The sequence below is a fragment of the Chinchilla lanigera genome, unplaced genomic scaffold, assembly GCF_000276665.1.
Source record: "Chinchilla lanigera isolate Chin_1 unplaced genomic scaffold, ChiLan1.0 scaffold00002, whole genome shotgun sequence".
NCBI lineage: Eukaryota > Metazoa > Chordata > Mammalia > Rodentia > Chinchillidae > Chinchilla > Chinchilla lanigera.
Window position 1 is genome coordinate 22,636,890 of NW_004955403.1, and position 26,977 is coordinate 22,663,866.

Consider the following 26,977-nt stretch of genomic DNA (forward strand, 5'->3'; position numbering starts at 1 on the left):
CGGCGCCGTCCCGGCCGGGCCGCTGAGCGCGCGCGCGGGTGCTCGGATGCTCGGGTGCTCGGCGCCCGTCCGGAATGCCCGGCTCGGACCCGGTGTGAGTCCCCCCGGGAAGGGGAACCTCGCCGGGGTCGTCCTCTGTCCGAGGGGAAGGCTGTTGCTGTGCGTGTTTCTTTCTGGGGTGTCTTGCACGCTTGTCTTGTCAGGCGCCGGGTCCAAGCTACAAAGTTCCTCAGGTGCCTCTTCCAATCCGATGAGCCAGCGCATCCACTTTTTGTTTCACTTATAAATTTAGTTTTCTCAGCTTTACTAAAATATAAGACAGTGTATGAGCGGGCACAAGGACAGCAACTATTTTAGTTTAGATGTCAGCAGTGGTTTTCAGTGATTGCACACGACTGAAGCAAGTATATATATATCTGCTCCTCACCGTGCTTTGGAAAGGACTTTTGCTCCTGCAAAAGTAAACAGATTTGCATTTAGAAGTGGTAAAGAATACATTTATGTATATTACACCACCTGGGCTAATTTCGTGCTTGAGTTAAACTTGCTTTTTCTCCAGGCAGGGAACTGAAGTAAGTTTATACTGGTTAGAAGCTGGGGCACCGCTTCTCTCGTGAGCGCCTGGATGTTCAGCTCTCACTGGTGTCCCGGGGCTTGGTTTCCTCTCCCTGGTTTGGAGACAGACTTTCGGGAGAGGTGGGGACAAAACCATAGTTTAAATTTTTGCACAAAAGGATGTCATTGTTGAGACCAAACAGCTCCATTTTTAATTAGGTCCTTTTGAGAGACTTCTGTCCTCCATTTCTTTCTCTAATTTTTGAGACAGTTAAGAATTAGTTCATAAGTACCCGATGATATATATTGAATTTGAGTAAGGTGAATAAGCTCACTTCTTAGGTGACTGGCTTAATTTAGAGCAATTCTGCCTTCAGGAAGGGGTTCACACTCGTAGAAATAAAATCAGTTTTCCAGGGGCCAGATATGTCTGAGCTCTGTGTTAACAGGTTGAATCTTTGGGTCAGCCCAGTGGTGGGGTGCCGTTACCCACTTCCAGGGGAGGGCTTCGGGTGTAAGTCGGTCTTGAAGCATGTAGCTGTCGCGCGGCACGTTTGAATCACAGAGCTTGCTGTCTCGAGCTCGCCTCAGTGTGCTGGCGTCAGTAGCTGGGGCACTTTGGAAATCTGAATCTTGCAGACTTTCCTTTAAAACATACGTTCCTGGAACAACTCTGCCTCGTGTGTTTAGCAAATAATGCTTCTTTCATATTATTTTGTTTATTTGCTAGGCACCTTTTTGAGAGGGCAGTCCATAAAACACCACATCCGTATAGTTGAACGAGAGACTTTCAGTGAACTTTAATATGTGAAGCTTTTGAACTTTCATGTTTTTGTAATTGGGGCTGTTTACTCAGATGTACCCATCTCAGTGCATGCTGTCGGAGGCGTTCTAGAACAAGCAGTAGTTTGACACAGTGATACAGATGGCCTACTCAGATGTGAGTTCGGGGATGTTTCTTAAAGGTTCTCGTGATTGCTCAGTACTTCCATTTCAGTTCACCTTACTCCGATAACCTTAAGATGAAAAACTGGGAAAAAAGAGAATGGAAAAAGAAGGCAAGAATGCTAAAGAATCAGACGCTTTGTAAAGGTGCTTTCTTTCGGAAATGTAGTGTAAATGCAGAGTTATTGATGCCCCCTCCTCTTCTCAGGGATGGACGTTGCATTTGACTTCTCAGGGAAGAAGTGCACAATGTTCAGCCACCGAGTGGCCAGATGCCGGCCAGTCAGCACAGACTGCTAGTGTCTTAAGTGCTGCTAGAATGTTTGCTCAGGTCCTGCTCAGATTTTGATAGCTAGAATCAATGCTCCCACGTTATGTGTTCTGAGTGAATTTCAAAGCACAGTGTGGCGATTCCTGCAGTGGAACACGAGGGTTATATTCTCGCTATTGCTTACTGATTTGAGAAATCAGTTGTTTTCTAAATTTCACTTTCCACATTTGTCAAGTAGAGCTAATACCTAATCTTACCTTTTAGCCTCACACGATTGTTGCAATTACCTAGTGAAACGATGCAAACTGCCAGCAATTGTTTATTTTAAAGAGGCCCCTAGAATGATTATGTAACCAGATGCTTGCCTCTGTGCCATGCCGTTTTTCCTCATTTCCTTCACGTCTATATAGCGTATGATACGGGTCCACTCTGCGTTACTGTCAGAGAGGCAGCCCAGAATGCGGGGAGAACATGGACGTCAGGCCTTAGCAATGTGGATTCACACCCTGGACACACCAGGGCTGTTTTAAGATGCTTGTAGGTACTCAGCATGCCTACTAAAGCGTTTTTAAATTGAAGCATGATAGGAAAGTGCACAGACTTCAAGTATACACTGCTGTGTTCTGGCACGTGGGCCCATCACCTTTCAGGAAGGACTTGCAAGAAAAGGGTATTTGTAGATAGTGGTGCTGGTATCCACATCTGAACTAGGATTTATGGCTAAGTGGGTGCACTGAAAATACCACCCTGCCCTGTTTGTCTTTTAACATCCATCCCCAACTTGATGCCGGTGCTGCGCTTGACTCTGCCTGTGTCTCCCGCTCAAGCGGTTGCCTCTACCTCTGGTTCCATCTCCACACCTTCGATTCATAACCACCATCAATTCACTGGACTCCAGTCTTGGGCTCACTGACGTACTTTGACTGAACCCTTGGCCGTCCCGTGCACCCCGCCCTTGCCTTTCTCTTGTCTTTCCCTCCCCATCTCTTCCCATTCCTTTTCTTTCTTTTCTCTCCTTGTCTGTTTCTTATTCCTTGACCTCCATTATGCTTTAATCACCATAACTGGATTCTGCCGCAGCAGCGATCACACTAAAGTCTTTGCTTCCTAATTGGGTCTGTCCTGCACCAGAAAAAAGACAGTCCTGAATACATATGAATATTATATGCTACAATATATGACTATTATATTCTGTACATGAATTTCTTAGCTGCCTTTTCTGATAAACTACACAATAATCCGACAAATGATGTGGCTGAAATAGTCACCTGGGACCTATGAGCCCCGGAATCCACCTACCTCCTTCTGCATTCTGAGCACCTTGAGATTATGTAAACATGGGATTACATGTTGTAATGCAAGGACCCGTGGAGGTTTTTCTTACTGCCTCAGAAATGTCATGAGAGAGATGAGGAAAAAGAGAGATGATGAACAGAAACTTCATGTCAGAAATGGAGCAGAAAAAAATATGGTCAGCCCCACACATCCGAGGGCTTTGCATCCACAGGTTTAACCAACTCAAGATGGAAAATATTTGAAAAAGTGGTATCTGTACTGAACATGTATAGACTCTTTAGGGTCACTGTTCCCTAAACAGAACAGTATAACAATGACTTACATAGCAGTTTACCTTGCTTTTTAGTTTTTTGTTTTTTGAGGCAGATTCTCACTATGTTTCCCAGGCTAGTTAGAACTTGGGGGCTCAAACAGTCCTCCTGTTTCAGTCCTCCTGTCTCGGCCTCTGAAAAGCTTGTAGAGTGAATGAAGTCTAGAACCAGTGCTTCAGGGCTTCCTACTACATGGATCTGTATTTGTAGACTGCTCCTCATCTCCTGAGCTGTTTTTAACATCAGCACATTGATGGGGTTGTACCAAATGTATGAGGCACTTTCCAGTTCACATGTCTTTTAATTTTCATGATTATTAACAGAATTTTTGAAATTATAATGCGATAAAGTTGATTAGCAGAGAGGAAGAGCATGGATACAATGTCATATCTGTAGTTAACGATGACAGGCATTGGAGAACCAAAGTACATCCTTAAGAAGGTGTGCCTCCCTTGTTCTAGGCAATATGGTTCACTTATCACATGATCTCTTAACCACCCTCTGGTTTCCCTACTTTTAGTTCTCAAGGAATGTTAATGAGTTAAAAAAAAATTATGTAGTTTTCCCTACTCAGAGTGAAATAACCAACCATGCAGAATAAGCGAGCCTCTGTGGGTGGGCTGCTTTCTGATTGAGAAACCATGGACTAGTGCTCTGGGATACATGCAGGTTCTTGTGAGGTTGGGTAGGATAAGCAGGGCATGCTCACCGTGAGGTAGCTAAGTGGTTTATGAAAGGGAACAAGTCTTCTGTCTGAGCTAACTTTTATGCCTTTGTTTGGGCCAAGGTGAGAGATTTGAACTACCATGGCACCATCAAGCTGTCCCCACTGGAGAGGAGCAGCCTGAATAGGTGGCCATCTTGACCATTCAGCTCGCAGTGGTGCACCTGTGAAGACCCGGGCATGGGTTCATAGGAGCCAGCACATCAGTCTCAGTAGGTGTTCAAGGAGGAAGGAAGGCAAGGAAGGAAGGCAAGCCTTTCACCTCTGTGTAAGCATTTCCAAAGTAAAGAGTTGCACGCTCTTTCCTGCAAATTCAGTTCAAGATACTGAGTTGTGGTCATAAAGATGGCCAGTCACACAGTTTGCTGGTGATTTGAAGAAGAATAGTCTGGAATCTTTCAAAACAAAACTAGAAACACAACCGAACACCCATATTAGACAAATTGCATGGGTTCCCAAAGAAAACAAACTAAAGCTAAAACTAACAAAACATGCACTCTGGCTATTATTTTTAAATCATTTCATCCTTTCAGGATCTTTTCCCCCTATAAGATTCATTTTGCACCTTGTGTTCTCATCTCACTGTAAAGGATATCATTGGACATCCCATAATGTATAAGGAAACTAGAAAAGCAATGAACGTCTAGATTCTGAGATTTAACAATTTGAGCAGATATACAACACTGCATCTAGTGTTTTAGCAATATATTGTAAGTCTAAACGTCTTGTGTTAAAATGTTAGCTTCCTTGTTACTTTTCTAGCCCATAACTTCTTCTGCAAAAACTCCTTCCATCTTTTGGTGAAAGTTTGCACTTAAAATATAAATATATTATTGCACCCATGTTAGACCAATCCCAACGATTGTACGAAATAGCTTATTAATTATATAATTGTACTTTTAAAAAATGTATTTATGAATTTGTGTTTGAATCATTTATTTCAAGTTGGAAACTGGTAGATTTATAGTTTCTGTCACACTTTTTTTTTTTTTTTTTTTTTTTTTTTTTTTTTTTGGTTTTTGGTTTTTCTCCGGTACCAGGAACCGAACTCACGACCTTGCGCTTGCCAGGCAGGCGCTTTTGCCGCTGAGCTAAATCCCCAGCCCCCTCTGTCACACTTTTTTACAGACAGCGTTCAGACAGATTTTGATCATTTGTGAAGTAGAAAAAGAACTTGTTTAAAATGTTTAAACTTTTTGTACTTCTTTACACAAAGCAATTTGTAGTTTTCAAAGCACTTTTCCATAATTTGTCTTATTCATACAGCAACCTCTTCGGGCAGGTAAGAAAACTTAAAGACAAAATTCATAGATAATAATCAGTATTTCTTATTCCAGAACACAGCCAAGCATGTTGCAGTGAAATTAAAGCCGGAAGATCCAGACTGTATCTTTTATTGGGACATATTTATTTACAATGTGCTCAGAGTTCAATTATTCAGATCTCTCTGTGCCTCAGTTTTTTCATCTACTCACCTCATAGAATAGAATAGGAAGCTGAAATTAGAGTTTGCTCAGCAGTCTACTTAATTATCCATCCACCCATCCATCCAATCATCCATTCACCCACTTACCTATCTACCCACCCATTACATTGAAGTTAATAAAGTACTACACCAGTAGTGGCATTATATTATTTCTATTATGCATTCTGTATTTAGTTCAGTTTAGCTTGATTTTATGTTTTAAATGTTCATTTTAATTGTTCATTTAAAAAAATCAATTAGTATGAACTGGTAGATATTAAAATCAGCCAGAAATGGAAGATTTAGGATCCCATGCTCATTTATGACATTGTGTAAATATTATGCACACTCTCTGATCTCCTAACTTTCCCTTCAGTAATAACAGTTATCTCTCCACAGCAAGTAGACCTGATTATTTTATTATTCATTGTATTAGTCACTTTCTTGTTGCTGGGACAAATTTCTGAAACACACAATTTAAAGGAGGAGAGGTTTATTTGGCTCAGTTTCCAGAGGGTCCAGTCCAAAGTTGGCTCACTCCAAGAGAGAAATGCATTGTGAAAGGGCATGGTAGAGGAGCGCTGCTCATCTCTTGGCAGCCAGGAGTAGAGAGAGAAGGAGGTGCCAGGGATGAGAATACACCCTATGTGGTCGCATGATCCACTTCCGGGCAGGCTCCACCCCCTATCAGCACTTGCTGGTACTGCACTCCTTCATAGAGGAAGCTGCCCTTTAGTATCACACCCTCACAGCCTCATAAGCAAACCATCCTCTGAACACGTAAGACTTCAGGGCACAATTTAGATCTAAACAATGCTGTTGCTTAACTTTAATTACCTCTACAAACTATGGTGAGTTTCTTGGACAAATATATCAGCTACCAGTTCAAAACATTACTGCCTGTCCTGTATTGTGTAGATGTGGAAAACAATGTCAATCCATGCTTCCAGTGGGCTAAATTTGTTGTTAGCGCTGCTGTTTTCCTCCTGTAGCTCTCTGATATTTAAAATTATTGACTCAAAGCAAGTTTTTATGTTTAAAGGCATCATGCTGATTTTTTCTAGCACATGCTTAGGTACTGTTTAAAATGCTGTGATTTTTTTTGTGCTTTGCATAGTATATCACTGTGGGACTCTTAAGATTTTACAAATTTGCCAAGGTAATTCCCTAAATCTCCTCGAAAACTTAGGACATTTGCTTCAGAACTCTTGGACACATAACTGAATTTGAGTTTGGTCTCTTGAGTCTTTCAGCTATTCATCTCATGAAAAAGTATTCGTGGTAGCAAGTTTCAATATTAAATTAACCATGGATAAGATATAACTTATTTTTGTTAACTTTCAGAATCACTTTTCTGTTGGCAATTTTGAAAGTTAATTAAGAAGAAAATTAATTAATTTTCCTAATTTAATCCTAGATTAAAGCTTCTGCTATTAGTTTTTGCTAAATGCTTTTAAGAATGCCTGCTTTGAAATGTTTCCACTTTGGAATTCATTTTAAGTCTCCATAGAATCTTTGGAGCTTGTTTTGCTCATGTTTTATTATCACTTTTTAAAAATAATAACTAGAATATTTCAGGTATGGTATATACAGTATCTTGAGTTTTCACCTTTTTCTAAACTATTTTTAAATTGCCTAGTTGGCAGAAATACTCTGTCTTCTGAAAAATAAATTCATTCCCTCTCAGGGTTTTCTATGACACCAAAGATGCAGTTAGTGGATATTTCCTAAAAATGTTCAGTGTATGTAGAGAATCCTGCTTGGTATCTATTCTTCTCCAGAAAGGTAGCTCTTTAGTCAGTTCCCTTTCTCACTGAATAGGTTGGCCAATCAAGTTGACCTGACGCCTGAGATCTCTCTGTGATATTTCAAAACTTTCAATGAGAAATGCTGCACATGAGAAATAAGTTTCTGGATTTTCTGGATGAGAGGCTGCAAGACTTACCCTTCCACAGCGTTGTACACATTTGGCAAAATCACACTGAAGGGATTAGTTGCAGAAGAAGAGGCAAAAGGAAGATATACACCTAAACACTATTCAGGTCATTATGCATAATTTGAATTGTTGAATTTATGGCTTAAAAGGATGTCTAGAATAATGAGCAGTTTGGATGCTTATTGAATTGAATATTCATTTGAATAAATAGTCATTGTATTTCTGCAGTGTAAGACAGTATGATTGGTCAGGAAATTCTTGACAGTTTGTCAAAATGAGACATTTGTATAGAACATGGCTCCTATTTTCAGAGAAACTGCTTTCCAACAAGATATTTTACAGTTGTGTACTTTTTTTAAAAAAATAAGATATAGAATGTAAAGGTAGAAGAATAGAAATATGGTGCTATAGCAGAAAAATTTCAAGAGAAAATTTGAAAGCTGGTTGGTAGATTGTAACTACAGCATAATGCAGTTGTAAGAATTTTTAACAGCTGATTCCTTAAGATGAGAGAACAATAGATGATAATAGATGATAGATAAATAGGTAGGTAGATAATGTGAAAACTAGTAAAGGAACATCAGATTGAGACAGAATTCATGAGAGAACTTCAAAGAAATTATTCAGTGATAGCGACAAAGCATAACTATGTGAAAATAGTATCTTGCTTCCATATCTTCTGAAGAAAGTAATACAACCTGGAAGATCCATGATGGAAAACTTTGAGAATCGCCTGTTATCTTACATTTTTATTTATTTTGTCTCATAACTACTAAATGGCCAATGACAAAAATTTACAATCAGTAATTAGCACTTCCTCTTCTATGATTTTCTTAACATGTGTAATGTACAAAATTCTTTTCTGATTGTGAAAGGGATGATGTGCTATTCTCCTTCATGTGTTTATTCCTTTATAGTTATTTAAATACCAGTTGGCTGTCTCCCATAGGCTTGGTATCAGATGAAAGGTTTGGGACGCAGTTCTGTATCACCAAGATGACACTGCTGTAGTTCATTTGTTTTTATTATAAGGTTACATTTACATTTATTTATTTATTTATTTGTTTATATTAGGTTTACATTTAACTTTTTTACCTTTAAGAGTTTTTGGGTTTTTTTTTTTTTTTTTTGCGGTACCAGGGATCAAACTCACGACCTTGCGCTAGCCAGGCAGGCCCTTATGCCGCTGAGCTATATCCCCAGCCCCTTTAAGAGTTTTCTTGCAAATTAAATTTCATTTCTACCTTGTTGCTAAGTTAGCTTATACCTTTTAGCTTACCATTAATTGTTCCCTCCACATGAAGGTTTTATTATTCTTTTTTTGCCCTTAACTTTTCTTTCTCTCTTCCTTCCTTCTTTCTTTCCTTCCCTCCATTTTTCCCTCCCTCACTCTTTTCCTTCCTTGTTTTTTTCTTGCTTCTTTCCTTCCTTTGTTCCTTCTATCTTTTTTTTTTTTTTTTGTCTTTTTGAGGCAGAGTCTCACTATGAAGTTCAGGCTGGCCTTGAACTCACTTTGTAGCCCAGGCTTGCTACGAACTCACAACGATTCTCTTGCCTCAGCCTCCCAAGTGCTGGGATTACAGGCAGGCACGTGCAGCCATGCCTAGCCCTTCCACCTTTCTATTAAAGTTTGGACTATGCTCAGCTATTTTTTTTGTGTGTAGTTTTTTAAAGATTGTTTTATGTGTATCATTTATACAGGTAATTCATTCCTTATCTATGGAAGATAAATCCTATCATAGACTCATTTTTAAAAATATGTTCCCTCTAAAGAATGAAGCCTCTGGAACTGGCTGGCCTGGAGTAAAAGCTGCCATGCAGTGGGTGTGACTTTAGGCAAATTACGTGTTTGGTTTTCTCATTTGTTAACTTGGAGCAAAATTAAAAACGTTGCAAGGGTTAAATGGATTGCTGTACTTCAAGTTAATTGGGATTTACATATAACATTCCAGTGAGAAGAATAAATTATGTTGTGTTCATGGTGTGAAGCTTGTATGGATAGCATATATTTTTAAAGTCAGAATACAGTATTTAACACTTCCAGATCTTTAAGAAGTATGTAAATACATTAAAAAATAGGTTCAAATTTTGAAACTTTAAGATTACTTCCATTAGAATATTTTACATTCTTGTAATACTAACTTTTTCTTCTCATGATTTAATTTTAACATATAGAGAAATATTATTGTATCATTTGCAATATTATTAATATACCAACAATACTATGTGCCACATTATTATGATTGCACCATTTTTTTGTAATTTTCTTTTGGAATTTGACAATTAGAGCCAATTTTTAGTGTAATTACCTTGTTGGTATAAGCTGGGTTTTCTTTGAATCCTTTAAGTTTGGAAAAAATATCTATGGAAGTAAAGATCACTATCCCGATGGAGTTAATATGAGTTTTTTTTGATTGCCCATTAATGTGACACAAATAGTACATTTTGTTTTAAAAGTTTCATCCAAAATTTTCTAGGGTGAATAATAGTGCAGCCTCGGGAATTTGTCTTCAGCTAAGGAGGAAAGACTGATTCAACCTGGCTGTAACACACAGACATCTCTGTGTCTCCCCAAATTACCCTCCAAGAAAAAGACCTAGAAAATAAGCAGGATTCTTAGGATTTTATACCTTTGAAGCTGACTGAAGTCCATGCTAGAACAGTTACCTGTTATGACTTTATTTTAAACTTCTTGAACTCGTCTTGGTCTCCTTAGTTGTGTGCACACTGTATTAATACAGCAGTGAAAATCTATCAACCAACTTTCCTTACCACAGCTGAGAGGCAGCAACCAAAAAGTAAAATGAGGAACTGGAGACTCAGTAAACTAAAGAAGAGACCCAAGAACTGGAGGACACAGGGGGTCAAGAAGGCAAGAAGGCAAGGAAGATCTCAGGGGCAGTGAGAACGGTGCATTGTGAGAAGAGGGCACTCTGTGTACAGCGACTTGTGTCATCGGTGTGTTACGTGATCATTATATGATGAGGGTGGCGGGATACATTGAGAGACCGTGCTATGGGCAGGAAGTTACCTGAACAGTGTATCCTGTGAGTAGAGTGTGATACAGACAGTGTATTATGTGAACAGAATATGATGTGGGTGCTGTGTTATATGATATTATATATAATATTATATAATATATAATTCTATATAATACATATTATATAGAATTATATATTATATTATATATAATATATAAAATATATAATTTATATATTTTATATATTATATATAATATATATATAATATAGGATATCATAGTTCGCAATGTTAAAGGCTGAGAGAAGAGGGCAGCAAGAATGTCGCTGAATATGCAAGAGAAATGTCCACAGTGGGGTGTGGGTGGCATCCAGATGTTACAGGGTGGTGGAGTGAAGGGTAGGAAAGAAGCAGATCATGTGCTGTGGGCAGCTTTGCCCAAACAAGGGAGGAGAGAGAGGATGGGGCTGATATCCAGCGAGGTGGAAGGACAAAAGGAGGCTTATTCGCCATGGGGAGACTCTGAGAATGGAGGGGTAATGAGAGGAGCCTCTGAGCTCTGCTTCTCTGAGCAGGGTGAGCAGCAGTCTGTGAGGCAGGAGTAGATTCCACCACAGGCAAACATACGAGAAATGCGTATTCATTCAGAGCCAAACGTGTCACACATGCTTCAACTCCCATCAAAGCAACGCTATCTTGATTTATTGCATGTTAAAGAGACCAAGGCTCTAGGATGCTATGATTCGCCCAAGGTTATTTGAGCAAGTAGCAGAGCCAGCATTTGGATCCAGGTGTGACGTTTTATTTCTAAACTTATGGTTCACGTCGTCTGTAATAACCTGAAAAGATAAGTTTCTAAAACTTAATCTTCTTAAACTTAAGAATGTAAGACGTTGCCTATGTTCTTTAATGCCCCAAACTGAAGACTTTCACATTCCTTGCCTGGCCAAATATTCCTTACTATTCTGCCAGCTCTCAGATTTCCCCTTGTCATACCATAGAATTCCCATCTAAACTGGTCCTTTCCACTTTGATGGTAAAGTTCAGGTCTTTTTTTGTTTGGTTTGGTTTGGTTTGGTTTTAAGTTTAGTTTATTTTAAAAAAATAACGTGCAATAGCTTGGTGTGTTTCTGTTCTTGCTTGCCACAAAGAACTGGTGAATGAAAGAAGGAATGCAAATGGGCCTACTGAGAAAAGCCGCTTCTGGTAGACAAGAGCAAAGAGCAACTAGTTTTGTGTGTGTGCGGGTGTCGCTTAGAGACTTGGTGCGTGAATTCACCTAGCAAACCATTCTTGTGCAACACTTAGGAGTCAAGCTCTGTTCTCACAGTGACAATTTAAACATTCAGACCCACAGTTCTGGATCTCAGCTGTTACAGGGAGACAGAATTTAACACAAATGGCTGTGTCTTTGTGTTGCTTTGATAATGGAAGCATATTCTCACGTAGGGTGAAAAGACTGAAGAGTATTGGTAGGAAGCATTTAGAGTCTGCTCCTTCTAGCCAATAAGGTTTGCTTATTTCTGTAAGCTAACTATAGTATCCCCACTCCCCACCCCCGCCAAAGCCAGTAACCTCCTTAGAACCACATAGCCTCATCTCAGAGCTGAAGGTCTGTCTTAGATTGCCTGGAAACAGAACCCGAGACAGACTCAGCTCTCACACTGTGCTAGGGGTGCTCTTGGGAGGAACATGACACGAGCAGCAGAGTAAGGAGGAGTAGGGCAAGGGAAGGAGTCAGGAACAGTGGGACCTCTGGTAAAGCTTAGACTTGGTCTGATCTGAAAGTTGGTGTCTGGGTGTAAATTCTAGAGTTCCCACTGCTTGAGACAAGGAAATAGGCCTTTCGTTCCAGGATCAGTGACTGGTCACAGAGGGCAGTCTCTGGAGAAGAAGCACTTGCAACTCCGAAGCTTGGGGGTTAAGTGTACCCTCTTGTCAAAAGGGTCCTGGGGAAGGACAGTAGCAGCATCTGCCACAGCGGCTACGAGGCAAGGGGAATGCACAGAAGTAGCCTGAGAATTGAGCATGTTTAGTAATCAGCTCTTATAGCCAACATTTTGAGGAGAACCCGTAGAGAGAAACTGATTCTGTTCAGGTTTCGTCATTGCCCACATTCAGTTTTTATCAAAGTAGAAACAAGAGGGCTGGTGCTGTGGAAACACTGTTAATAGAAACTTAAGCATGAGACCCAGACCCTGCAACACATTTCTCTGTAATTCACATGAAAGGAAAGCAGTGCAGAGGTATTTGTTTGGATGAGGGTCAGCCTGAGGTTTTCAAAGTCAGGAATTTTTTTAAAGCTGTAAAAGCACTGATAAAACGTAAGATTCTAGCCCAGTACAGGAAATTCCTATGAACTCTCCCAGCTAAAATTTCACTAGTTAAGAGTGGAGGTGCCGCAGTTCCCAGTGGTCTTCGTGGATCTTCTGATCATAGCAAATATGGCTGTTGCTTCCCTTGGGCCTTCTCCATTTCACACAGAGTTCTTTTGAGGATCGGACTAAAGTGTGACTATTCACAGTGAAGTAAGTTCAGGCAATTTAGTTAACTGGCCAAAACCCAAGTCCAATACAGTCCACCTCTTGGCAGTTTTGCATCCATCTGTCTGTCGGTCTCTTCTTTCTATCTGTCATCTATCTATCTATCTATTTATATTTATCTATCTACATATATCTTTTTTCTTTTACTTAAGTTTTAATTTTTATTAGTACATGCTAATACATTTATTAGTACAAATTAGTACTTTTTTTGGGTGGAGTTGGTCATGTGCAGAACACATTTTAATTCCTTTTTTCATCCACTCTCTCTCCTCTTCTTACCCCTTTCCACCTCTTCATCTCTTTTCTACTTGTGAAAGATCTCTCTCCCTACTTTCTATTATCTGTCTTCTATTTTGCTCTTTATTTATAATTTGAGTTTCTCACAAAAGAGAAACCATGGGATATTCAAACTTATGTGTCCGATTTCCCTCAGTTAACATTATGGTCTTAAGGTGTATTCATTTTCCTATAAATGACTCAAATTTATCTTTATGGTAGAGTAGTACTCCACTGTGTGCAAATATCACATTTTCTTTACCATTCATCTGCTGATGGAAATATATTTTAATCATAGATAACTTTCAAATAAAAGGCCAAAATTTTGCTTCCATCTAACATCATCTATCTGATGTAGAATTGAAAGTATACTAACTCTCATTGCCAAAGAATAGAGTCTCTTTATCCATCGTGGCATAATTCTCATGCTTTTCTAGCTGAATCCCATTCCCTACTTATCTTATAATTTACTGAGATGCAGGGTTCACGTCTAACACATATTGGCAAAAGAACAGCAGAGGGAAAGAAACAAGAGGAGGTTAACATGAATATATTCACAACTTATAGTAAAGAAGAAATATTCATAAGCATTTTAGTCCCCATCTCTGCACTTGGTCCTATGGTCATGATGGGCATATAACTACCTCCTCCATTACCCACTCTCTCTGTCTTCTATTTATTCTGGGTTCCTTCCTGTTCAGGTGGCCCAAACCTTCATTCCTAAGACTCTGGGACATATACATTTCTCCATGGTTTGAGTTATTTGAGTCTTCCATTGGCTTTAATAAGAGGACATGGGATTACTGAGACACTATAGGGATTTCTTACATTCAGGACATATCTATCCTTGCTCCTGTTCAGTAACAACAACTTGTTTTCCCCTTGATTATAACAGCAGAGTAATCACCCTCCTCCCACTGATTCACTGCAGTGATGTGCTCAAGGGCACCAGGTGGCAGTACCAACTCCCAGTGTAATAAAACTGTTGGAAAGTCTCCTGGTGGAGGCATTTCATCCTTAGAACTAAGATGTTAGACTGAAAAAACCTAAAGTTGCAAAGACAGGAGACAGCAAGCAAACATTTTGCTGAGTATCACTGAAAGGAAAAAACTGCCATTTCCACCCTTGATTTTCTGATCCACGAACCTTGTCTATGGCATAAACAACACTATATGTTAATCGCTGGTTTAATCCCTTCTTGGGGCACAGTCCCGTGGGCTCACTCAGCTGCTGCTGCTGACACGGAACCTTTAAACCCCAATCTAGCAGCCGGCTATATTTTTTTCTTTTTTCTTTTCAGCCAGCCGTTCTAAGACGAGAAACATGGTAAGTCAAGTGAACCCCCAAAACTTGACCTCACTGTACACTCCATTCGTTATAACATGAACTCCTCAGTCAGAGCAGTGCTGTGAGGAATATGATCATGGTGGAAAAGGCACGCTGTGAGTGCGTGGATGTTAGATTGGGAGAAAAATGAGGCGTATTAAAAATTTAAAAAGGCAAATCCATGCCTAGAATGTGCTTCTATCCCAGGCAGAACAAACACTTCTGCTTTTGATGATGGAGGTGGTTTTGTGTCATCTTGCCACCGGCACGGTGATGGGCAGATTTCCTTGGGGAATGGTATTGTATTTACGTTGGTCTCCGCTGTTGGTAGTTTGAGCGTCCTGCAGTGGTTATGGTCAGTTCAGTTCCATGAGTACTAGTATATGCTGCTAAGCCTGTGAATATAGGTTTCTTTGCTTCTGTGATAAATTTGTGAGCTCATTGGTTAAGGACAGTCAGGGCTAAGGAAACATTAACTGAGGTCCACAAGTTGCGTCATGAAGTTCCTCTTCTCCCCAAGTTGCTTTTTGGTGAGTGTTCAAATGGTATATAAACATCTTCACGTCAAATTACCATCCTGACACGGCTGTGTACCTATATTTTCCCTGGACTCCTGTGTCACCAGTTTTTTTTAATCATGCCTCTTCCAGCTCAACCATTTGATTCTATTACTAGTCATTGCCCAGAATCAATGGACATCTGTGTCTGGGGCCATCTCTCCTTCCAAGAAAAATAAGCAAACAGTCTCAAGTTTTGTTTGAAGCACTGATTAATGTTCTGTTTACTGGGAGAAGTTGTCCTTTACATTTGTCCTGCATGGCCACTCTGGGTTGGGTCTACAGGGCCTTAATTATTCCGTTGCACGTAGTGCCAATATATAGGGAAACATCACCTGTAAACCATGCCAGAAGTTCTTTCATTCTTAGTCATTTGGTCAGAGGACAATCCCTGTGAGGCCGTACATACATATTTAGGGGATGGGGGCATTGTGATAGGAATGCGGGGTTGGACATCTGCCCCCTGTTTGTTCCTTTAGGACCTGCTTGGGTATGTGTGTATTTGATGTTGACACTTATGCTTTGGTGGATCAACCAACACCTAGTCCTTAGTGAGGGACCTTTCAGACCACATCATCACCTGATGGCTCACAGTCAAGCGTTCAGACTCTACCGAGGCCAAGAGGCAAGACAAGTCTTTTCCAGAAGGGGCATGCTTATGTGCAGAGGGTAACACAGACTGGCTGCAAAATCCTAAGGGTTTATGTTATAATCAACTGTCTGTGCTGGCTCACGTCTTCTTACGGCTTGCTGAGCTACTACAAACAATTCAGACACCATTGGTGTCTTAGTCTGTTCCTACTGTTATAATAAAATACTTGGATTGGGCAATTCTAAGTAATAGAATTTTATGTCTCACAGTTCTGAAGGCTGGGAAGTTCAAGATCAAGACGGGGGATTTGGTGTCTGATGAGGGCTGCTTTCTACTCCCATTAGCTACATCCTCTAATGGGTCTGGGGGACCAGGATGGAAGTGGTAGGAGAGATGAGAAGCCCCTTGTATCCCTTATGAGGTCACCAGTCCCACTCATGAGTACGCCATCTCGATGACTAAAGCACCCCTTCATCTGTTCACAACACTGTCTGTCATGGCCATTTTGACTCTGGAGAAGAGCCAAAAGTTGCACAGCGCTAGATCTGGTGAATAAGGTGGTTGAGGACACATTGTATTGTTTTTATTTGACAGAAATTACCATCAAGGTAAGCTGTAAAGTGCTTCAGAAGTGGCAAGAATGATGGATAGATGTGCTGAAAGATGGCAGACTTTTGAGAGGGATTAATAACAATGTGTCTTTTATTGTAATAATTTGTTAAAAATTTAAGCATTCAGTGTAGGTTTTTTAAAAATCACACCTTATGGTATGTCACAGTGATATATTTAGTGGTAAGAACAGCAATGCAACAAGTTTTTCTTTACCATAGAAGTGGGTACAGATAAGTAACTTTTCCACTGCAGGTCATGAACTACCAGTGCCCTCTTTGCTCCTAGAAATATGATTTTTAAAACTTTAAATCCAGTCCCTACAGAACCAATTGCAGATAAACAGAAACAATACAGAGACACTGCAACGGCAAGCAGAAACACTGAAACAACACCCAGGATTTGGAGGCAGATTTATTTTAACGTCTGATGGGCACCAACAGGGAATCAATTGTTCCTCACATGTCAGGCCTTGAAGGCTCAGGGAGGGAGGTTTTCATGGGCTGGCAAGCAAGAAGCAGAGTACTTGGCTGTCTTTGGTTCTCACAATATGCATCAGAGTGACCAGCTGTTTCTAGGAGACAGAAGCAACCGGAACTGCAACAGGAACTATTACTTGGCAACTAAGAAACTGAACTATACTGGCTAGGGGGCCATTTTCTGTTACAATACCATCCTAAAGGTTCTTTGTCCACTTTAACTACCAGAGCCTGTGTGGCAACCTGAGAAACAAAATCTCTGAGCAATTGTGGAAGCAGATAAAACAGTTCATGCTTCTGTTATGGTACTGATGCCTGAAATCCACAGGAAAGACAACTGAGAGGGAAGACATTGGAGAGAGGCACTGCCTTGTATGTACTTGGGCTATGGGGTGATGGTCAAGGTGTAGAAACAACTGTAGTAAATATAAAAGCAATGCCACCCTGGCCATTCTGGAGGGAAGTCCTAGTTCTGAGGGAGGCAGGTTAGAAAGGCAAGTTTGTAGTTGTCCATTAACTTATTCATATCTGCTATATTGCATTTCTGATTTAGAGTTTTATTCCCCAGCATACATATCTACTTTCATTTGTAATTGGTGTCTTTAGTTGCGGTGAGGCTGTCACATGTTTCTCCTTGTTGCCAATGTAGTGGCCTCTAGGTGGCTTCCCTGTCCTCACCACTACACTTCAATCTTCTCGTTCCATGTACTTGTGTTAGAATGGTGCCTGACAAGGTGTAAAGGCAGAACCTGACCACCAGACCGCACTCTGAACCCGATGTCTGAGTGTAGCAGCTTCCTTAGGGAAGAGCTTTAAGCATGACTCAGAAATAAACGGTGATGTACTCTCTGGCCTCTTTCACTATTTTGTAATTTAATTCAATTGAACTCTATTTTTCTGTTTTCTTCTTCTCTAAAAAGTAGAAATTACCCAAGCTGGTTGTTAAGAGTTTGCCTTTAAAGCTTACCATGGTATGGTTCTGTGATTCCTCCACAAAAGGGGACTGGCCGTAAATCCAGCAGAAAAAAAAGTGCTGCCATGGATAGACATCATTTTAAATTTCTGGATACGTTATTATTCTGGGTGTATGGAGTTTTTGATATCTGTATTAATGGATAGGTTTTTAATCTAGCACAGAGCAGAGAATGGAATATGTGACCTTCTAATGTGATAATTATGAATAATTTATTAAATTATTCTTACCTGGTAGAGTTCTCAAATGTAAGAAAAGAAATCCCCTTCCCCCTCATCCCACTCACACCACACAGATGAGCAGGCGTGACAAAGCTTCGTGTGGAGCTCCCTGATAGCCATACTGGAGGTTTAGTATTTTTCTCTCCTCATTTGTAACATGAAATTACTTCAAAGAAAATTAAACTGATGACTTAATTAGTATAATTGCTTGAACAGTAATAGAACATAATTGGTATAAAATAAATGGAGCACAGAATTAAAACCATAGGCACAAAATCTGTGCCATCATTTGTGACTTTATTTTTAAGCTCTTTTAAAATAAATATATATTAAGTTAGTTTGTCTTTATGACCTCCTGGGTAAAAAGAATCCATTTCTGGGACATTTTAATATACAGTTGTATTTTACATGATGTTGCCTGTTTAAAAAAATATTAAATATTTTGAATTAAAATTTAGTGAATATGTTAATTTAGGAATTTAAATATGTGATTGGTAATTGAAATTTATTCATTTCAAAATTATTTACCATTGTATTTTTTATTTAGATAGTCATAACCAACTTTTAAAGAACTTTTATGATAATTTTTCTGAAATTCTTAAATGCTGTAAACCTCTTACATCATAACTGCTGTTTTACTCCATTTGTGCAATAATTTTGGGGGGAAATGAAGTTAATGAAATAGGGACTTCAAGTACAAAGCAGTATGTGATGTAGACAACCCGACAAAGTGAGTCTCGTACAGCACAGCTGTGACAGTTCAAACTTGGATACTCATAAGTCGGGGACTTACTAATTCATGGTTTCACTATCTTTTCTTTCGGTTTGAGGTGAGGGAGTTGTAGAATATGACCAACATCCGTGGGCATTTTATGCAGTGTGTGACATGGAGTGCCTATTCAATGCTCACTATGACCCAGTGAAGAAGATACTATCATTATTTCTGTCTCATAGGAGAGGAAACCGAGGCTTAGCGAGGAGAAGCAGCTTGCCTTGGTTACATAGCGAGTAAGGAGAAAAACACTGCTCTAATCCAGACAGCCAAGAATAGAGCCCTTTTGCTCTTAAGTAACTCTTATACCATTGCTCTCCCACAGCAGTGCTAGAGTAGAGGCCCAGTTGAGAACTGTTGAATTCCTAGAGAGAGACAGAAGACCTGGAACTCAAGAAAATCATGGCTGACTTGCAAAATGCTATGACATGTGATTTCTCAGATAATGAAACTTCCAAAACGAACGGTGGGGTACAAGTATAATAAACTTGAGGTATTTTTTTAAAGGAGAGAAACTAGTTGAGAAGACAATAATTTTGGATGTGAAACAAGCCTAGTTCTGGGATGTGTAAATTTATGAAGAGTGGACTTGACTTGACAAGGGCAATAACAAGCTCACTTCTTGGTGAAAGCGGCCCCTGATTCATTTATGACCTGGTAGTACTACAATGTGAGGTCATTCAAGCTGTGGGAACAGCTCTTTCTTTGATAACTGAGAACAAATACAATGAGATCCATCTAATTCTAGTGTGAACTTATATTTTGTAAATTTTTTCTGTTTTAGGAAATATATTTGTGGTGAGCCTAGCAGTTGCAGACCTGGTGGTGGCCGTTTATCCATACCCATTGGTGCTCACCTCTATATTTAACAATGGATGGAACCTGGGATATCTGCACTGTCAGATTAGCGCCTTCCTGATGGGCTTCAGTGTTATTGGCTCCGTATTCAATATCACTGGGATTGCCATCAACCGCTACTGCTACATCTGCCACAGTCTCAAGTATGACAAGCTGTACAGTAACAAGAATTCCCTCTGCTACGTGTTCCTGATATGGATATTGACACTTATAGCGATTGTGCCCAACCTGAGGATTGGAACGCTCCAGTATGACCCACGGATCTATTCCTGTACGTTTACACAGTCTGTGAGCTCAGCATATACAATAGCTGTGGTGGTTTTCCATTTCATAGTTCCTATGATCGTAGTCACTTTCTGTTACCTAAGAATATGGATCCTGGTTCTACAGGTCAGGTGGAAAGTGAAACCTGAAAACAAACCTAAACTGAAACCACAGGACTTCAGGAATTTTGTCACCATGTTTGTGGTTTTTGTACTTTTTGCCATTTGCTGGGCTCCTCTAAACTTCATCGGTCTCATTGTAGCCTCAGACCCTGCCAACATGGTGCCCAGGATCCCAGAATGGCTCTTTGTGGTTAGTTACTATATGGCATATTTCAACAGCTGCCTCAATGCGATTATATATGGACTACTGAACCAGAATTTCAGAAAGGAATATAGAAGAATTATAGTCTCACTATGTACAGCCAAGATATTCTTTGCGGATAGTTCTAATGATATAGAAGATAGAATTAAATGTAAACGTTCTCCACTAATAACCAACAATAATCTAATAAAAGTGGACTCTGTTTAGAAAAAAGTATTACTGATAGTTATCTACATTGCTCAAGGTCTTATTCATTTTCATGTTTGTTTTCCTTCTTATGTCTAGAAAACAGTAGTTGAAAAACTTCAAGTTCTTGAGTTGCTTCTGTAGTTTCTGAGCTAGTGTACTGTCTGCATTGTGAAAAAGTGTAATTCTACTTATCAAGAGAAATACAAAATAGGTGAGAGTCATATGTTAACTGAAGATATGTTTCAGGGATCATGGGTTGAAATAGCATGATGAATGCCTTTAAGTGAAGAAAGTGTGTGAAACTTTTTACCATAAGTGAGTTACAACAAAGCAGTACAGTCCATCCTCCTTGTCTGTGGGTTCCTCATCCTTCAATTCAACCAACTACAGATACAAATATTAGGAAGAAAACCATCTGTATGGAACATGTATGGAACATTTTTCCATATGGAACATTTTACCGTATGGAACATTTTTCCATACAGAACATCTGTATGGAACTTTTTCCATATGAAATCATCTGTACAGAACATGTACTGTACATGGAACTTTTTCTTGTCATTATTTCCTAAACAATGCAGTTTAACAACTATTTACATAATGTGAGCTTGGTAGCATGTAATCTAGAGATGATTTATAGTGCCTTATATGGGAAGATGTTAGAAAGTTATATGCAGATACTTCACCATTATATATCAAAGATTTGAGCATTTACAGATTTTCAAATCCTTGGGGGATTCTGGAATCATTCCCTCACAGACCCTGGGGGACAACTGCAGTTGCCACACCCCCAAATATTTGTAGTAAGAAAATGAATAGAGCATTTTATTTAGGATAAATAAATGAAACAAGAAGGAAAAGTGAGAGGCATGACACTCATTACAGTATGAAAAGCTGAGAATGAATCATTGAGTGATTCAGCAATAGCTGCCATCACCACTATCACACACTTTTCTGTTGGAAGTATAGCACTGGACAACTATAGTCAAAATCTCTGTTATATCTAAGATTATATTATACTCACTCTACATGTTGCACATTCAGCTAGATGAAGAACTATGACAGATTCTTAGAGCTCTTATTCAGATGTTAATTACCACTGTATTTTAAAGAAAAAGCTACATTTAAATTCTTATTTGACTTTTTAAGATTGTGTTGTCAGCTTCTTGTCTCTGACAAATATTTACGATAAACAATTTAAGAGAGTAACAATTTTAAATATTTTGGTTCATGGTTTCAGAAGGTTCAGTCCATAGTTAGCTGGCTCCAAGGCAGAAACATCATGGTGGGAGGGCATGGCAGAGGAAACCTGCTCAAACCATGGCATCCAGGAAACAGAGTCAGAGCAAGAAACAATAGAAGGGACTGGGGATAGGACACGTCCCTAGTGACCCACCTCCAATTGAGCTCTACTTCATAATAGTACATTCGCTACAAACTCATCAATCGCCTCATGATCCAATCAGTTTTCCAAAAGTCCCACTTCTGAACACAGGAGTCTTCTGGGAGATACTTTAGAGCAAACCATATCATAGATATTTTACTTATTATTATTTTGTTTACTTGACCTATTATTTGAAATGGCCTCTGTTTATTCATTAAATTGCTTAATCAGTTCAGTCAAAACTAATGAAGGATCAAAGAGATATACACTTTATAGATACTGTGGGGACTGTGTTCTACATTGATACTCTAGGTGGTCAAGTAAGTCATACAAAGCAGATTTTCTTATAGGTATTTGAAAATAAATATTCTTTAGTAATTCATTTCAGTATTTAATTGCCCAGATAGTACTGACAATGCAAGAGGAACTGAAAATAAATGGCAAAACTTTGGTTTCATAAACATTATTATAGTTCACCTCAGATGTCTATGTGGAACTTGTATGAGGTTTGTTACACAGATTGTTTGACTATAAACTACGCTGTGTTTTATTTTTGTATTTTAAAGATTTGTAACAAAATTCTCACAAGGAAAAGTTGGTGATTTGTGACTGATACATAACAAAAAAGTTACCTGGGTATGTATTTAGAGAAGCAGAATTCCTTGGGAGGGTCAGATTATTTTAAAGGATAAAGCATATTTTGGGAAATGCCAAATTTTGGTGGAGACAGTTGTTGTCAGTGTCTGTATAAGTTATCTTCAAAAATTTACCCTAATAATTTATATGTAAAAATTTTTCCTCAAATCATATTTATATAGCAGATGTAATATTTAAGCTAATGTTCTAAATATCAGATAATCAAACCTTTAAATTATTTTCAACCAAACTCTTAACATTTGTATTACATTCTTCTCTTGATGTTTGGAATGAATTACTATGTTGCTTATCTGTAGTATGATGCCTTGGCCCATTATAGAATTTTATTTCTTGGCTTATATATCATATTATATTTGAATTGTACTACCACAAAAATTCTGAATCAAAATTGTACCTTTTAAAACTTTGCCAAGTGAACTACATGTCACCTGAAATCAAGTATGTAACTTTAAAATCTTGACTTCACTATCACCAGAATGGTAGTAAAAATATTCCTTGTCAAAAGCTATTCATAAAGACCAAAAACCAAAATTTTTCTACCAGAATCCTATTTTAGAAGACTTGAAATCATTCAAGATATTTCGTCTTCTCACTTTGATATTAAGTAGAAACTCTTAAATTCTGTATTTTCTTTTGAAAAAGTCAGATCTACAACCAGTTGTGCCTGATATTTCCATTGCACAGACTACTTTGTATTTGGAAGATTAACTGTTTTATGACATCAAGATTGCTAATTATCAAATGATTGTTGCAGGGCCGGGGATATAGCTCAGCAGCACAAGCACCTGCCTGGCAAACACAAGGTCCTGAGTTTGATTCCCAGGACCAAAAAACAAACAAACAAATAAAACCACCAAAACCCAAATGATTGATGCATAGTAAAAACTGACCCCTGGATTATAGTCTTGATGATGTGATCCCCTAGTTCAGGAAACAAATTTTTCATGAAGTCCAGCAAATTGTTAACCAAGTACCAACTGCTATTAAGGTAAACCTCTTTAAGTGGCACATTTCCAGATTTTACGCTATTTGCACTTCCCTGTAGCTGGGATTTCACTGCCTAAGCTGGAAGTTTTGTGAAGCCAGAAACAATGCCTATGTCATAACAGTACAGAGATGCTCTTTTTGGAAGCACTCAGTGGAAGCTGAGATTGGCTAAGCAATGTCCATATAAGGCCATTTGATGTGGAATAAAGATAAACATTCATAACTGTCTTCTCTAAGACCATTTGCTGGAATCATATACAATCACTAGCATGCCACAATTTATGTATTTACACTAATAAGAACTTGGAGTATAGAGAGAGAAAGATTGGCCCATTCTTTCGGTACCAGGGATCAAACTCGGGACCTTGCACTTGCCAGGCAGGCGCTTATGCCACTGAGCTATATCCCCAGCCTGGCCCGTTCTAATTTATATAAATTACTTGAATATTACCACTGGAGAATTTGTTTCAAATGAACCCTCATGGAAAATTTAAATCTGTCGGAGTATTTTTTTGCTTCTAGACAATTTAATTTTTTTAACATATACTGTTGTATTTATTAAATCTGTTTGATTAGTTTGGGACACATAGACTGTACTACAACTTCATAATCATATTGTTTAAGACTAAAGAGTAAATAATAGAAAAAAGACAATAGATACTAAAGATCAGAGGAAGGAATGATTTTGTTTTGCTCAATTACATGCTCTGTCATTAAGGGTTTGTGTCTGTGTAAGTCATTTACAAGGATAAACATGGCATCTTTCTTCTCTTTTTCCCTTCCTTCCTTTCTTTCCAGCCTGTCAAACCTAGGGCTTCACACATGCCAGACAAGCACTGTACCACTGAACTAGAACCCCATTCTGACATTTTTCTAGTGAAACAATATATATATTCTCTTTTTTGTTGTTTTTTGTGTTTTTTTTCTGGTACCGGGAATCAAACTCACGACCTTGCACTTGCCAGGCAGGCGCTGTGCCGCTGAGCTAAATCCCCAACCCTAGTGAAACAATAGATCTATTTGATTTAAAATATTCTGACAGGTAATTTAGCAGGATAAACATAGATATGTAATCCATAATTGCTTATTGAATAAATATTTTAAACATGAATGCTATGAAATGAAGAATAATAATTTTATCCATTTTTGTCTGCTTCTGATACATCACCACATATTTCACTATGAATAAGAAAATACATCTTACATCTGGTAATCTGAGAAACTTCGTTGAAGATAAGAATATGTAATATAACAACCATTGCTAACTTCCTATCACCTTGTTTTGTAATTCTGTTCTTTTTGTTTTGTTTTGTTTTTCTTCCAGTACCAGGAATCAAACTCATGACCTTGTACTTACCAGGCAGGTACTTTGCCACTGAGCTAAATCCCCAGCCCCTGAAATTCTGTATCGTTTTTATTGTTTTTGTGTTGTTTTGTTTTTGTCTTGGTTGTTGTTTTGTTTTCTTTTCTCTTTAAAATGAAAAGGAGAATATATTTGGAATATAATAGATGTATTTTATTTTTTTACATTATATTGATTTTTATTTTAAAATAATATAACATTATAAAATCTTCCTTATACTCTTAAATGTTTTTAAATATTTGAGGTGTACCTTATCACCTTAATCCACATAATTATTCTAGGAAGAATATTTTAAATGATCAAATTAAATGATCAAATTACTATATGTGGGAATTTCCTGTGAACCACCTTCCTTAATTAGCCTTTTCTTTGTAAGAAATAATTTTTGAAGGTTTTTGTTCCACCTTTTCTTTTATTTTCCTCTACTTTAATGCTTAAAAATAAAGTCTCTTTAATTAAAAATGTACTATATGGCTCTGAAAGTACTGTATTCTCTGCAACGGTGGCACCAGCTTTGCTGTGTTGATTACAGGTGCTTGGAAATATGTGACTGCTAGTGAAAATTTAGTGAATATGGAAGTGATTTTAGGTGTGTTCAGCATTTATGTTGCTGATGTGAGTACTTTACCAAATGTTTTGTAGAAAGTCAAAGATAGACTATAAACTAAATTTGTAAAATATAGGAACAAGAATAAAGGACAAATACTTAGCGTCTGTCTCAGTACACATATAAGTAACAATAGTAAGTGGCGACAAATAACAACTAAAGCACCAAGAAAATGCTCTGCCCATCACGTTCCTGGAACTTTGCAACACGTCCTAGCTGGGTTCAGCTTATGTTTGTCTATCACTGAAAGGATAATGGAATCCAATTATATAGTCATGTTAATTTAAAGGGCAGAGGAAAAATTTACACATTATATAACAAAAATCATACATGAATGTGTAATGCAAATAATTTTGAATCATGAATCTTAATAGTCTGTTATTTTTTATCTCTGAGACAGAAACCTTTTAAATTAAGAGTGACAACTATTTAGGAATTTTTTTTTGCTATTACAGTTTAAACATTCAAAAAAATGCACGTGATTGTGTGTGTACATTTATATTGTGTGTGCTAGCTCGTTGACTCTTGTTTCATTTTTAATGTGAGTGATCTGATAAACAGCTTTTACAGTTTCTAGGAGTCAAAAGATACAGCATTGTGTTGTAAGTAAAGATAAAATAGGGCTGTGTTCCTAGGAAATGGTATTTTTATTATAGGGACACATTCTATGTTCTGATTTCAGAAGGGCTGTGCTTAACATACTCATTTAAAAACAACTGATCATGGTTGCTTGTAGAAATTAGACACTGGACCTGTCTACTCTTGCAGTAACCTGGTGCTCTAATTTTGATAAAACCATTACACTGCAGTGGGAGATAGAGCATATCTAGTTTATTAACATGAAATGGAGAAATTGTTTTTCTTGGACTAAAATAAAATGAATAGCATCTTCCGTTTCTATGATGATGTTGAACAAACCTCTCAGAACCCTTGAAATCACTGCACAAAGGAACTGGTGATTATCTGCTAAGCACCGTCCTTATAAATCATGGATGAGCCCGATGCTTATGAGGTGGAAGAACCAATTCAATTATTTAGTTTTCATAGTAAGAAATAACTGCTCAAGTTTCTGCCTAGAAAGCTATAATATCTTGCATTAACTTTACGACCACTGAGCTACAGAATAAATGTTTCCTTAGCCAATGTTTAGATAATTCCAAGTTGTTAAATGTTATCTTGAGTTCTGACATTGTTTTACACTTGTATTTTCTTGCAGTTTTGGTGTGAATATGAATAAAACCATGAGAAGTTTGGTTTTTTTCCCAAAATATAGTTTAATTTTGTAATTTTGAAAATACAGCCCATGATATAACATATTGCATGTTTCTACATCTTTTTACCAAAGTATACACTTCATTGTGGCAAATGATGAGCAAGAGGGTCTTTGCTTATATAAGATGAGAGTTATATATGTAACGAATGTAATTTCTTATTGTTTTCAAGGTGTCCAGTGTATTCTTGTTTTTTTTTGTGGTGGAAGGAAATTAAACATTGGTTACAAATAAAAGTGATTT

The 26,977-nt window shown here is 38.2% G+C and overlaps 1 protein-coding gene across 1 annotated transcript in view; it reads left to right on the forward strand.

Annotated features, from left to right (window-relative positions):
• Window positions 1-21,677, forward strand: part of Mtnr1a (melatonin receptor 1A) — a 22,355-nt gene extending 678 nt beyond the window's left edge. The window contains exons 3-5 of the mRNA XM_005373892.1: window positions 1,553-1,670; window positions 5,369-5,384; window positions 19,615-21,677. Of these exons, the coding sequence (XP_005373949.1) occupies window positions 1,553-1,670; window positions 5,369-5,384; window positions 19,615-20,483 (1,003 nt within the window). The 3' untranslated portion in view covers window positions 20,484-21,677. The remainder of the gene's footprint in view (window positions 1-1,552; window positions 1,671-5,368; window positions 5,385-19,614) is intronic.
• Window positions 21,678-26,977: the final 5,300 nt, after the last annotated feature.